Source organism: Poecilia mexicana, unplaced genomic scaffold (assembly GCF_051168715.1).
Source record: "Poecilia mexicana isolate PSO_F unplaced genomic scaffold, ASM5116871v1 scaffold_8, whole genome shotgun sequence".
NCBI lineage: Eukaryota > Metazoa > Chordata > Actinopteri > Cyprinodontiformes > Poeciliidae > Poecilia > Poecilia mexicana.
Genome location: NW_028263377.1, coordinates 8,626,447 through 8,641,802, shown reverse-complemented (window position 1 = coordinate 8,641,802; position 15,356 = coordinate 8,626,447). Strand labels below are relative to the sequence as shown.

Below are 15,356 nucleotides of genomic sequence, written 5' to 3'. Positions count from 1 at the left end.
AAAAAGTAAACACCAAGAGGCAGCAAGGTTTTAAAAAGAGATTTATTACGTTAAATAGTTTGTTTTTCTCCACGAGTGGTTGAAAAACCAACATGCTCGATCTTCCAGTTACTTCCACAGAAACGTTATAAGGCGACTGTCAGCTTTGTATTTAAAGTCCACTGAAGCCCTTCAGCTTGAAGGAGTGTGTATGGTCAGATTTTTATTTATTTATATTTTTTATGAGGGTTTGTTTGTTCCCAAACCATAAAACATTAGCTATGTACATTCAAAATCTGGTTAAAATCACTTAAAACAGTGGTGGAAAACGAGCATACATTTCATAAAATGCTCTCAAACTCAGAAATTTGGAGACTTTACTGCGACGGACATTTTATCTGCAGCAAGGTCAACCAATCAGAAAACATCTCGAGGTCTCGCACACTTTTTATGAAAATAATTAAGTGCAGATAAAGACTGATCAAACTTTTTCTTTTTGCCTTGGAAGCTGACATAGTGACACGGTCACAGCAGCTCAATTCACTGGTTGAGATGAATTCCCACTTTCATTTCCAAACATCCAGACTGTGTAAAAGTCATGAAACACTGATGCTTATGTCATCAGATAATTCCCTAATCAGGAGTTTATAATGTGTTCAAATGGTCTTCTAAAATTGTTTTAGCGTCTATCAACATTTTCAAATCTATTTCAGTTTTCAGGCAAATGTATGCAAACAGAAAACAGGTACAGAAATGATATATTTTTTGACATTTGTATAAATGTGTCTCTGGAACGTTTCCAGCCTTCAGCTTTCTTAATGAAAGACTCAAAACCATTAAAAAGATTAAAATAAAAACAGGACCCTATGATGCAACATGCAGCTGAGATACAAAAGGACTTACTGAACACAATTTGGACGGTATTTTTAAAAGGTGAAAGCTGAGAGGTGGTTCTATTGAGAGTCTATGAGCAGTAATCATCTTACATGCTGTAGATAGCTCCTTAACATTTTTTTTGCTAACGTCTAGTCAAACTTGAATAACTTTGGATGGCCACTGAAATCAAATTAATACATCGATACGTAAACATGACATTTCGTATGTTAAGATATTGACTGTTCACAACCACTCAACAGAACTCTGATTAAAAAAAACAACCTAAATCTTCCCTTTTAAATCTGCTGATTGTTCCCTCAAATGCATTTAAAGGAATTCATATTCACTTCAGGACCCTTGAGAAGTGGATGTAAATATTTGACACCAGATAGTTAAACGGTTAACACATTAAAACGGATCCAGTTTAAAAATTAAAGCAGCTGGAATGTCGTGTCCCTTTGGTACATCCTAAACTTTAAATGTAGAAAGATCCTTGTTTTGAAGAAGTTAATAACCAAAAACCAAAGAGAAATCATGTTGCAGTCTCCTCCGTCCCACTCTCGTACTGCGGTGAGTTTGTCGATAACTATTATCTCTCATTAGTGCAAAAATATCGCTTCATACCCAAAGTCGTCTGGAAGATAAACATCCCTGTTCATTTTGGGTTCATTTCAAGGTTACATGCTTCTCATCCCAGCAGTCAAACGTAGTTTTTGGCACAGTACTTAAAACAACAATGCTCACTTCAATATCTGCTGCCTTTAAATAAAAACCCTCCTCCTGCCTTTCATTCATATATTAAACTAACATTATCAACAAGGAGACGTCGGTAGCGGTCCCACTCAGCAGTTCATTAGAAGCCTGCAATCGATGTTCCTGCTGCCGTCCAGTTCTGCAGGGGTTTTGGCCGAAGGTATGGCGATGAGGCGCGGCGACGAGTCGAAGAAAAGTTCGCGGCAGAGCCGGGCCGTGTTCTCGGGTGAGTAGACGGTGAAGCCGATCGTCCTCGGGTCGTTGAAGATTTCGTAGTCGTTTCCTCCCTGGAAACAGGAGCGGCGTCATCATAATCGCATCACATCTGAGTTCATGTGGTTAGGTTTCCTTCTCATGACGAAAACCAACCACCAGGTCAGACATCCCAGAACAAATGAAGGCTTTATTCTCTGAGTCTGAGGTTTTTACCCCTCAGCATGTTCATCCTCTCATGAGATCACAGTGACAAACAAAGAGAAGCTCTTTGTTTACACGACTCTCAAAATGTTTTGTTCTTAAAGGGACAGTGTTATGTAAAATTAACTTTTTTGAGCTTTACATCATATTCCCTGCAGAGTTTCCTTGATTCTTTCATGTCTGTTTGAGAAATCCTTTAATCTCCATGGCAACTGTTCAGCTGTACAAAACGCCTTCAGGGACGTAGCACCGCCTTCAACACACAGCTCCTCCCCAGAGCTGCAGTTTCTTCCCCATTCAGCTCCTTCAGACTAGCCAGCAGCAATTAGCAAACATCTGGAGGAGCTGAGCATCAGCTGAGCTCATTATAGCAGCTACTTTTCAGAGGAACACTGGTAAAAACGTTGTTAAAGGGTTAATAATAGAGGAGCCCTGTTGTGATGACTTTCTGAAGGTGGAGTTTCAGAAAGAGCAGGAATTTCTTAAAGAGACAGAGACCCAATTTCAAGGCGTTAAATTACAAAGTCTAATTTATTTTAAGCCATGTTTGATATATGCAGCAGTTTTATAACTGGCACTATATGCCTGGAAAACACATCATACTTTAAACTTTCTCATCTTGATTTTGTGGAATATTTTCACATAACATAGCTGAGACATAAAAGGAAAAGGACAAATAATTTAGATTGTTTTTTTTTTTTGCTGCAGCCTAATTTACACTGATACCCTAAAATAAAACCCAACACATAAATCATGTATGCTCTTCTTTTATCTGTCAGACTAAATCCTGGTGAAATGGGTAAAGTGACAAAAAGTGAATAATTGACCAAATTTTTCTTCCATTTATTGGAATAACACCAACAGAAATGTGACCCATGACCCCTCAGGAGACACTGAGGTCAGATTGCTCAAATGCTGCTGCATTCGTTCAGCAGTCTGACATGAATGAGCCTTCAGCTAAACCCAGGAGCTGCTTTAAAAACGGCAGGACTTCAGGCTGTCACAGGCCAGTCGATCTGAAGCAAAGATTGGGCAACAAACCACGTAAAGTAAAAGCTTGCAGCTATTCGTGCAAATTAAAGGTGGAGGAAGGTTTACATAAGTTTCCAAGGTAACAAATAATGAACTTTGGAGAGTCACATTAACGAGTCAAACTTTCAAATCTGTGCTTTGAAAGTTTGACAAAACTCCTTGTGTGCTTCTCCCTCTAAGCTGAGTATCTGCGTTAAGCTCAGTCAGATTTCTGTTGTATTGGCCGGAGTGACGTGTTCTTGTTGGTTTAATTTGGGTTCCCCCCCCCCCAAGACATTTTAAGTGTTTTTCACCTTTTACAATGATGAAAAAGAAACTCTTTGCTGCTGCAGTGCCATGTGACCGGCTCTGCGCTCGTACATATCCTGGGAGTGGTGCACAGAGAGCAGCTGAGACACTGGTCGTAAATTTTATGGTGTTCAAACCAGAGCGATACATTCATCAGACAGAGGAGCAGCTTTTACTTTAAGTTTCGTTTGCACATAAGAGAGAGGAGGCGTGCTAATGTTAGACTGGCAGTTCAGCAACCGTCCTGGGATTTTATTTATTGGTTCAAGTTTGGTGACAGAGGGTCACTCCTCTCATTTTGCCCTCCTGCTGGTCGTAAACTCCAACGTTTTGTGTTGACGTCGGTAAAGGAAATGTTCTTACTTCTGAGGTTTCGTTGCCAAAGAAGTAGATGGCGTCCAGGCCTTCGTTCTCCAGCAGGTCTAAGCACAGCCGCTTGTCCCAGCCCTCAGGGAAAACATCGAAACTGATGAGCCCACCTGAAACGAGACGAGCAGCGACACACCTGTCAACGTTATCATAACGACGTCAATGGCTCCAGGACAATCCAAACCCAAAATTAATATGGAAATATTTATTCCAATTGAATTTCTCAAAACTGCTGCATATACATTTATTTGTAGTTAAATATGTTTAATAAGAGCAAAACTCTTACAGATAAATTGAATTGAATCATAAAATATTTTCTGAAACCTTTCATATTAAACTCTTTTTCAATTGCTTGTGGTTCTGATCCCAGTTTGGTCCAACTGGACGATTTTGACCCCATAAGTCCATGAGACCTCCTGCTGGTAGATATTATTTATTGGCCTTATGTAACAATATTTCATTTCAGTAGATTATAAATTGAATTGAAACTTGTTATGAATTAGCGTGCAGTAAAATAAGAATAAAGGCTGATATTAATTGTCATAAAACGTCTGCAGTCATAAAACTTGGAGTCAGAAATGGTGGAGCAGCATCAAACATCCAGCTCAACAGAATAAGACAAAAAAGGAAAACAATGTTTGAACTTCCTTTAATATACAAGTACATTTGCATAATGTATTTTAATATACAATTGGGCCAAAACTATTCATAACAATTAGAATAAATGTAAGATTTAAAATAATTTAAATTTAAATTTAATAATTTAGATTTAAAGTAGTTTTCAATCAACCAGGACTGTAAACTGACCAGCTGTTTGTTTTTTGTTTTGTTTTTTAGTTTCCACTGATGCTTCAGCTTTGCCTGCTGGTCAAAGTAAAACTTTAACTTTAAATCAATGAATACTTTTTAGACTAACCTGCTGATTTTATTTACTTACTCATTACCTGAGTTTCTCCTCTGTGCGTCTGGTGTGAATACTTTCTAGCACGGTGGCAAAACATGAAACTGCTGCTGTGCAAGTTACTGAACAGGTTGTTGCTAGGTAACCAGAGAGCGAATGAGTTATTTGATTAGTTGGTTGTGTGAAAGGTTGAGCAGATAAAGCCTTTCCTCATTTCCCAGAATGCTGTGCGGTTCTGGATTGGAGTTCAGTGACTATTCCATATATTGAATATTGTATTTACTGATGTTAATCAAGTGTTTATCACCATATATACAGTTGTTGATTAGTATTGCAGCCCTACTTTCAAGAGTTAAATTTATTAAAATATATTACTGACATAGAGAAAGAGAATCATCACTTTAATCACATCCAGTTTAAACCAGTAAATAACTTAACAGAGGAAAATAAAACTTAAACTTCAACCCATCGACAGACAGCAGGAGAACTTGTTGCCTCAGAGAAAATCGGATGAAGACACAAAAGATCACTAGGTTATAATTTTTTTTTTTTTTTGTTTTCACCAAGACTGCAGAACTTTTCCTGTAATTAAAACCATAATAGTCTGAAATGATCCGTCTCTGCTGAGCTTCAACTCACATGACCCTGGGCTGTGAGATGAGGGCAGAGCAAAACAAAACAGAGAGAAATCTGCCTGACGACCTTCGGCACACATTGTTCTCTCCAACCCAAGTGACTTTTCCACGTCTTGCCTCCAGAAATCGGCCAATCAGGAGGCTCTGTCCTCTCACACCCTCATCACGGCTCTGACACAAACACCTTCACGCCCAGAAGATAAACAACTCAGAGCTCCAGCTTAACTTTGAGCCTGCATGTTTTAAAAAACAGCGAAAGCTCAGATTGTTGGCTGAACTGAATTACTTAATGTAGAATCCCTCCAGAGGAGGAAGCTGATACCTGGAAACACTGATTAGCTCGTCTGTCTAGGTGCAGACTGGGCAGCGTTGGGTTATGTAACACCTGCAGCTCCTATCAGCTGATGAGGGCGCAGATGAACTGTAAGGAAAAGCAAACAAATAAACCTTCTGGACCCGCCAAGCTGTTTTTACTGCGTTAGAGTCAACAGCGTAAAGATTCAGGTTCCGGCGTTCCCCTCTGATTTCACGCCCCAGGAGCCCCAACATTCAGCAGGTGGGCTCTTGAGGAAACCGAACGGGCCGGTTCTTGTTGGTGTGAAGCAAGAGCGGCCCTAACGCGTCACCAGGCAAACATCCAGTACCTTCTGCTGCGGTGTGTCGTCAACAGAGCAAAGGAACAGCGTGTGTGTCTAATAGTTAACCAGCACAAAGGTTCAGCATGAACCAAAGGTGGGCCAGCGGAGGGGCGGAGGGGGGTCTCTTGTTTTTTTATCAATAGATAAGAAGCAACAAACAGACAGAAATGCTGTAAAAGTGGTTTGGCACCGAGCTGAACCATCATTAACAGACGCAATTAAGTTTGCTTTTCTTCCTGACAGAGTGTCGCCAGAGACAAGATGTTCTGTTTTCCCTTTTGCCCGCCTTCCTGCACGGATGCAGAGAGGGATCCGAGGCGACGGGAACAGGATTCGCCTCGTTCGATTCTCTCACCTTTGGTGAAGCGGAGCCCCTTTCCAGCAAACTCCTTTTTCAGGGCAGCAACAAACTTCTCCCGGATCTTCTCCCTCTGAGAAACAAGAAACAGGTTAAAGACTTTGGGCTGAAAAAAAAAAAAAAAAAAAAGACAGAAATGGTGGCTTGCTTTTGTTATTAACCTCCTTTACTCTGATACCACTTAAAAAGCTTCCGAAGTGACCTAATCAGTAAATAAAATCTGTTCCCTTGTGTTGTTTATTCTGAGTTCACTGCAAAAACACAAAATCTAACCAAGCATTTTGGCCTAGTTTCAAGTGCAAATAGAAACTATTTGCATTAGAAACTAGTTCAAATAGTTTCTAGTGCAAAACTAGTTTTGTTTTATTTTATTTGAAATAAAACAAAACTGACCTACACTAACTTCACACCACGATATACGAGCTTAATAATTTATAAACATTGATGAAAGTGAAGTTAATTGGATTAAAACATTTTCAGGTTTTAGCCACAATCTAATGGTCTTCAGTAGAGAGTAATTTATTTAAGTAGGAATCCATATTTGTTTTAATTAAACCCAGTTTGGCTTAATTACTTTTCAGATTCAGATTCATCCAGCTCATAATGACAAGTTTTCTACCTGAGAGAGGCCACTGATCGCACTCAGTCGGCACTTTACCCATCTTAAAAAGTGTTTATAATTTTATGCGATGCTAAAGGTTTACCGTTTCTTCGTGGCGACGTTATCGAGCTGCGATCCCTGACATAAGAGGCCTGTTTCTCCCACCGGAGCGTTTCTGTTTTTAACGGAGCGCCGCCTGAAGGGACTCGACCTCTCTGGGAAGCTCGTTTTAGACTCATTTTTACCTAATTGACCTAGTTAGTAACGAGTTCTTCCTCTGGGTTTTTTTTTCTTCACGTAGCTAAAATACCCAATTTTTGAGGTGAAACACGTCGAAAACATGCCAAACTAATTTAAATGTAACTAAATGTCTTTCTCGTTCTGAAAATAGAGGAAGATTACAGAATATAATCTTCCTGCTAAACTTCTCCTCTGCTGATACTTAGTTCCTTTATTTAGCCAGACTCTGTCAACCAATCTGTGAGGTTGTGTTGACGGGTCAATGATTGACCTTTCTTTGTCTGTTTAACGACTTAAAAAGAGAAACAAAGAGGTCCTTTTGGTAAAAAACAAATGTCTGCTTTGCTCCATCCTGTCTGCCTTCAGATTGAATCATCCTCTTCTTTTGCACAGCAGAGGCGATTTCGTAACTTTTCCAGGCGAACAGTGTTTACCTTGTCTATTTCTGAAAATTCGATCCTCTCCTCCAGGGTGCAGCTGCGACCGATGGGCGAAATGTTAATCATCCCGTTCCTGAACTCGATAAATGTTCCCCTGCGGGAAGAAAACGACGCGTGATTCAATGCTTTTAATTCTGATCCAGCTCTCAGTCTTCTGTCAGGAAGTAAAGGAATAAAAACATTCACTTGACATAAAGAAACCCGGCGAACGAACCTTTTCTTTGGCAGCTTAATGAGCCCCATGTACCGCAGGCAGAAGTTGATCAGATCCTGCAGCAGCTCCTCTCCCAGATGGTTCTGGATCGCCTGCAGGAGCAAAAAACGCATTTAATATGGCTTTAATATAATCGTACTAAATTACCATTATCATTAAAAAGAAAAATGCTTTCCAGCATAATAAACTGGGGATTTCCGGCTTTGTTCTCACAGAAAATATGAACTCTCTTACGTGCTTTGAGAGCAGTTTCCCGTCTTTATATTGAACTGTCCCGTTCTCAGCAAACACATAGTCAAACTTGTGGATCACTGAAAGAGAAAACACACAAAACGAGGCTAAATGTGATCGTCATAACTCAAAGAGTTCTTGTTTTTAAATTGAGAACAGTAAGAATAAGAAAATGAAGTAGCATTTTACGCTGTTATCAGATTATACTGCATATAAAAAGGCTGGAAGAGTTTTAATCAGTCTAAAATCTCTTCTTCCTTTCATCTGAGTTATCAACGGTTTGATTTACTTTAGCCATTAACCTAAAAAAAAAAGAATCTGAAATCAGAAGATTACTGCTAAACAGTAAAAGCAAACGCTGTTGGAAAACAGATTAAGACAGTTATTTATTCATCTAGGCTCCAAGCAGCAAGGCAAAAATATATTTAATAAAAATGTTCATTAAGAAGAAGGGAAACAGTGGAGATAATAATAGTATAAAATCCCCTGGAAAACTTTCAGAACCACTTAAAGTGGAGTCGTATGCCAGTGGTACTGAGTGCAAAATTTGCAGAATATTTCAAGATTAAAACTTCAACTGAAAAGTACTCAGAGAGAGTAAAGCAAAGAGGAAAGAGTTCATGTTATGTGGGAATGAGAAACGATGAACTTGTCATCACACTTTCATCTTCTCTGGGTTGAAGAGGAAATGTCAAACAGCCAAGAAAAGGTAATAAGAAAACAAAGTAAGATTTGCTGGCTTTGGACCAACACATGTCGCCTCTAAGACAACCTGTTTACCAGGTAGAGCCTGCAACACATCAAACCTCCTCACTGTTTGCTCTACATGCACACGACTCTTTGGCGGTGACTGCGCAGAAACAACAGCTGGACACCAAACACACTCAAAAGTGTAAAGAAAATGAACTGTTGCACTGATTATTTTAGCTTTTAGCATTTTAAATATGCACCTAAATGCGCCACCTTGGTGTTTTTTGTGGGTAGAGACACCACCAGCTGCAAATGGGCGCCAAGAACAGCCTCACCTTTAACACACTTGGACGTGAAGCCACATTGTGTTCTGACTTGGCACAAAGCATCTGCATTCCAGCTGTAGACTAATATTTACAGACAGACAAGCTATCAGCTGTCGGTGCAGCTACGTGTTCCCTGCTCAGCGTGACGGTGTGTTTTGGAAACAGCTTCAGGAGTCACGAGTTGGGAAACCGAAGCATGAGGGGGTCAGATGGACGACCGCATGAGAACTGATTTAAGTGTGGCTGGGTGTGTTGCTGCACTGCATTTCAGGATGGAAGCTGATGAATCAGACGAGCAGGTCCTGCAGAGGATAGTGAGGGGAGCGGAAAAGTTGCTCGTCCACATCAAGAACGGAAACACCAAGCAGTTAAAATGTTGAACTGATGTTGAGATCACTTTTTTTTTTTATCACTTAAATCATTGATCTTCCACACTGATCGTCTTTCTTTCTGTGTTGTTTGTGGTGACGAAACGATTCCCAGTTTTACTGATTCCCGATTTCAGCCATCGAAAATCTAAATCATCATGAAAATCCAGGACAACTGGAACAAAAACACTTTTATTAACTAAATTACTATGTGTACATCTGGGTTTTTTTTTTATATTGCACATTCTTATTAAGAAGCAACAGGCGTTAAAATGTATAAAATCTATCAGTAAAGCTCTTTTTATGTGTCAAAAGGCTTTTTGAAGATGTTCGGTAAATTTTAGCCGTGTTTAACGTGGTGCTAACATCTCTGATTTCTAAATATACCAGCATTGTGTCTGTTGTCTGCTTATTTTCAGTATGGACAGCTAAAATAATATATGACTTGTTAAAATTAATTTATTAAAACTTGCTTATTCTGCTTCATGTTGTTTCTTTCTTAAATTGCGCATTGATATATTGACATATGCCTTTCATAGTTTTATAGTTTTTATTTTATTGTTTCTATTTCTTGTTCGATGACTTTGAGTGCTTTAAAAAGACAGCTTCAAATCAAATGTATTATTCTTATTATTATTATCGGAAGAAGTACTAAATAAGAGCTGCAATCATAAATTGTGCAATCTGTCGGCCACATAAAATATTTTGAGAATCTTGTTTGCTGAGTGCGTTGCTTTTTTGGACTTCAGACTGTAATTACTGTGCGATATCAGTTATTACGATTACGAATTAATTTCTAATGGCTGAAAGCAACTACTTTGAATAATAACATCATATAACATTGACAATGACATTTTTAACATAATTCTGGTATCTGTAATTCATTTAGCTACAGTAATAATGACACAAGATGTTGAAGTCTTTCACAACAAATAGCATAAATAACTGTGTGCTGTAAGTGAATATATAAAAAAAGGACCTGATCTAAATTGATTTATTTCTGTTTCTCTGGGTTTCAGGTCGTTTTCTTTTCTCTGTTCTCCTAACTCCTCTCCTCAGTCTGATTCCCAGTTTCACAGAGTTTGCAGCAGGAGGCTCGAGTTGATGCGCTGAAACCTACAAGAACAAAACGCGGTTGGAACAGGAAGCGGCCTGCTCACCGTCGTCTCCTTCCCCGAGCTGCTCGGCTATCTTCGGGTAGTCCGACCCTCCCACGATGCCGATCTTCACTTTCCTCCGCAGAGTCTGGAAGAACTCGTCCAGCTTCGGGTCGATTTTCTGCAAATTACAAAAACATGTACTTTTTAGTGTTTTATTATTTTTTTTTATTATTATTTTTTATTCGCCAACAACATCTATTATCTGATAACAGATGTTCCTTTCGGAGTGTACACTGCTGAGAGGGAAAAAAAACTAAATCTTAGTCATTGAAGTATCATAACATTGTGATAACATGACTGTAAAGTTTCATGTTGTGACTGTTGGAGGTGTGAACTGTGCAGACACACAAACACACATTAAGCAATCGCTCTAGATAAGCCCCAACGCAACAACCAGCACTTTATTATTACTAAATCTGCACACATGCATTATTTTTCAATGGAAACCAAGAATATTAACAGCAAGCCAATGGAAGAGTCAAATAAACAAGAGTTGCGTGAAGTGACAATATACAATTTTAAGCAGCTCGATGCGCCGTGTTAACTCTGGAGGAAGCAGCATAAAAACGTCTTCAGACTGTATGAATGAGGACGTGATGCCGTGAGGACACAGTGTGCTCTCCTCAGAGTGGGAGGCAAAGGATGCAGCCGGAGAGAGAGCAGCAGCAGAGGAGGATGGAGCTGCTGCTGCTGCTGCTGTAAGAAGAAAGAAAGACGCTTCTATTGACAGGCAAACACCAACAATAGGATGCTTGTTGGATGGATGGGAGCTTACTTCTCTCGGCGGTGTCAGTGTGCCGTCCACGTCAAACAGACACAGGATGTTTCGCTGTGAGGAAAAGCCGTTTAAAGTCTCCATTTCTGGGCGGCTCGCCCCGCTGTTTTCTTCTCTAAAGATATAAGTTATAAGTGGGAGGTTCAGTCTCGAGCTTCTCGTAGAATTTCACGTGAGGAGAAACTACATGCTGGTGTCCAGAAGTACTCTGAAAGACAGACTCAAACTGGAAGCTTAAGGTCGATATTTGTCGTCCTGTCCGAGCTGGAAGCGACGTCCCGGTCCTTCGGTTCTGGTTCGGGTCGGTTTGGCTCAGGGTGACAGCGAGGCTTCCACTTCAGCGTGCAGTACGTGCTGTTTCCTCCGCTGCGCTGTACCACAGCGGAGCCCATTCACAGCCTGGCAGTGACGTAGAGAGTGGGCGGGGCAACAGGCGGCTGACCTTTCACCTGCAAGGATGAGTTCAAGTGAGAAAGTAAACAAACAACAAAGGAGAAAGGATATTATATTATATTATATTATATTATATTATATTATATTATATTATATTATATTATATTATGATGTGTTATATCATTCTACATTATATTATAATATGATATGCTATGTTATGTTATATTATTATTCCTTACATTATAAATGCAAAATGTAAAGAAAGCATTGTATATTTACAATGTAAAGATTTTCTCTTCTGTTTAAAAACTGTAATCTTATCCTTCCACAGAATGTTTCCCAAAAGCTGTTGTGGATCATCAAGAGGTTTATGGACAAATTTGAACCTGGGCCTTGGAGTTTAAGTTCATTTTAGTCAGAAGAACAGAAAACCCTCTCTTTCTTTTTAACTGTGAACACTGACATTAACTGAGGCATGTGAAGAAATGTTAAATTTAGTTTCCATAAAGGTTCAGCATTGTTCCATGTTTTGTGCATAAAGACCCTCTGTGTATTTTGCTAGATTTTCAAAATGACTTTTTAAACCTATACAAACTGATTGATGCTATTTATATCTATTCTTGAATTTCTCCAGACAGAGGGTATCATGTGTTGCTTGTTGAGATATTTCAGCCTATTTCATGTTCTCTGCGTGTTGCGCTAAGCCTGGAGAAAGAGTTAGAATTATGTTTGTTTAATATACATGCCTCTCAGTGTGGGATGTATTCAGATTATTCAAAGCTGTTCACTCAAGACTTAGGAATCAAATTGATCAATACTGCTTTCTTCTTTTTTGTGGATGTCGTTTTAACAAGTAAAGTGCAGCTTCAGTACTGTAGAAAAAAATATTTTTGTTTTTAGAAACTTCAAAAATACTCAATTTAATAATCAATTTAAGTTTGTATAAACGCAGTCACGTGACGTTTCCTGACCCAGTGCTCAGCTATTTGTGCTTCTACTCTGACCCCTAGTGTTTTAAATGTGCAATTACTTCAGATCACAATGTAAATGGGTGAGTTTTTTCTTACGTCTCCTTTTTTCCCTTTAGTTATAAACCAAAATGTTAAACGGGACAAAAGTCTGCTTTATGTGGAGAATATCAAAATTAATTCTGCGCACTGACTATTCAAGTTGTTTCTTTTTATGGCATCAGCATAAACTGTGTTCTCTGATAGATTTCATTCTTATAGTTCTAAGGTTTTCAATATGTTTTTCCTCAAAATTATCACATTTTCCACTCCCAATATTCTTTCTAGCTCTTAATTTGTTCTTTGTAGCTGAGTCCATTTAATATGTTTTAAGTTAATAAGCAAACCCAGAAGAAAAATGTCTATCCAATCCAAACATACAGACAGATTCCAAGTCAGTAAAACTCTAAATTGTTCCTCGTTGCACCAAACAGAGAAGTGAAGTTCAGTTTATTATTCAAACTGGATAAAGAGTTATCCAAGGAAACCCAGCAGGTGGCATCAAGTGACTAAGTTGTAGCTTTCACTATCCCTGAATGAGGATGTGGCAACACTGACAATCACTTGAGTTGTTTACTTCCCTCATACATGCAGTAAGCAACAAGCTGAAAGGAAAACTCTGCTTTCACTGGAAGAAACATCTACCAGAACATGGATCAGAGGGAACCAGACAGCCATCTGGGGGGTTGATTCATCCATCTTCCCATAAACTTTGACCTCCAGTCCCTGCTGATAAACAAACATCCACACAGCATCTTGTTGCTACCACCATGTTTTACAGTAGAGATGATATCTTAAGGCTCCCGGTCGTCAATTTGAGCCCTAAATACCTCCTGCTAGTGTGTTGAAATTATAATGTATGCAGATGACACTGTCATTTCTACACACAAGAATGTGACTAAAGTTATCACATACAATGACAAGCGTTTCTGTTTGGCTTAAATAATCATGCCTCAAATAGTTAAAACTAAAGGATTCTTCCCAATATTTTTGATGTCAAAAGTGAAACTTATGAGTGATTCTTGATTCGACTCTCAGGTTTAAGATGTATGTAGTGGAAGTAAATAATCCTGTGGCTCAACAGGTCGGAGATTCTGTCTGGTTCTTAAAAGAAACTTATTTCATTGAGGAAGGAGACATGGTTCCTAACAACTTTAAAACTCGAGATAACCTCCATATTTGTTTCCATGAAGTAAAAATAACAGATTTTTAGCAAAAAGTCAACATCAATTCAATGATGGGTCGTGATTATGTACTAAATTTGAATGTTCTGCTTTTTATCAGCTTTTAGTTTGTCCTGTCATTAGATTAACTAGAAAACACATTTACATTGAGTAAATGCATTTGATGAATTTATATTAAACTGTAGGTTTATGCTGTTTTTGCTAACGCACTGATATTTTAATGGATTTATTTTGCATTTATTCATCTTTTGCTCTTAGTAGCATTTCGAACCACAGCTGGGAATCTCTCTGTCGCTGCGAGATGAATAAATGTAATAAATGCATAATGGAAAACTCTTCTGGCTCATTGTGTCGTACTGATGGGAACACCACAAATTGTCCAGCTGCTGTTTCACAACCCAGGCAACACAGAGACACTCTGTTATTTCCTTTGCTGTGTTGAAATAGCTGGAAAGCCTCTTCATGTGGAAATGTAAAGGTGCTAAATGGTCGTTGTCCCCAATCCAGCCGTGTTACTGCAGCGTCATCCGTCTGTTCGCTCGAGATGTTTACGACTCTGGAAGGTGGCAACCGGACAGGAAGGTGTGTGTGATGTGCAGGAAATGTGGGACAGGAGCCTAAATGTATTTGCTTGTTTTATTGGTTTAGTGACAGGATTACACAGCCTGGATCATGTGAACTGTAGAAGTGGCTGATTTGCTTTATAGAAGGAGGAAAACAAGACATGCGTTCAACCCTGTCGCTTATTAACTTTTTAAAATTAGCAACAGCATGACAGACCAAATCAGATTCAGGCAACAGATGGGATAGACAGCAAGATATAATAATAATAATAATAATATTAAAAAACAGAAAGATGTAATAATATAATAACTTCATATTTTCAGGCCCTTTCATGCATTTTTCTAAATTTCAACCTATATAACTGTATAGGAAATAGACGAGGGCGTATTTGCAAATCTATTGCGATGGAACGTAGTACAAAAAACTAAATAAAGAAATAAAAATAAATCCTCTCTGTTCTTTATGAAGTTCTGTAGTTTTTTACAGCTTCATGTTGCGATTAAAAGATTATAAAACGTGCATCGTGCTGTATTTCACTTTGCCATGTTGTCATTGTCTTCCTCTGTTTAAAGCTCAGTGACATGGAAAGAGTAACCCCACATGGATAAATATTTATTAATGAAATGCACAAGAAATAGGTCAGGCTTCCATCAGTTGGAGCCACTCCAACCATTCCACATGGTCAAATTCAGTGCAGATGGAGCAAATGCTTGGTGTGACATGAGATTATTTGTGTTTTTAAATTAGCCTCTACATAAATTATGTTTAAAATATAAATCACACTCATGATGTAGCATACAGAAATGGAATTAGGTTAAACTGAAGCATTCTTCATCATCTTAAATGGGGCACCATTCATATCAACTACAGAAACTCATAATTAGAATTGTTAGATTACAGTCTCCTCAGTTATGGCC

The 15,356-nt window shown here is 38.7% G+C and overlaps 1 protein-coding gene and 1 long non-coding RNA gene across 2 annotated transcripts; one reads left to right on the top strand and one right to left on the bottom strand.

Annotated features, from left to right (window-relative positions):
- Positions 1-24: 24 nt before the first annotated feature.
- Positions 25-11,648, bottom strand: pmm1 (phosphomannomutase 1). Its single transcript, XM_015008203.2, has 8 exons — positions 11,292-11,648; positions 10,517-10,634; positions 7,976-8,052; positions 7,742-7,833; positions 7,522-7,621; positions 6,244-6,319; positions 3,709-3,824; positions 25-1,895 (listed from the first exon to the last, which is right to left on the bottom strand). Exons 1-8 carry the CDS (start codon positions 11,373-11,375, stop codon positions 1,698-1,700), a joined length of 861 nt encoding a protein of 286 aa, XP_014863689.2. The 5' UTR covers positions 11,376-11,648; the 3' UTR covers positions 25-1,697.
- LOC148157965 (uncharacterized) lies at positions 11,637-14,211 on the top strand. Its single transcript, XR_015764078.1, has 2 exons — positions 11,637-11,758; positions 12,016-14,211. It is a non-coding gene; the product is annotated as an uncharacterized LOC148157965 (long non-coding RNA).
- Positions 14,212-15,356: the final 1,145 nt, after the last annotated feature.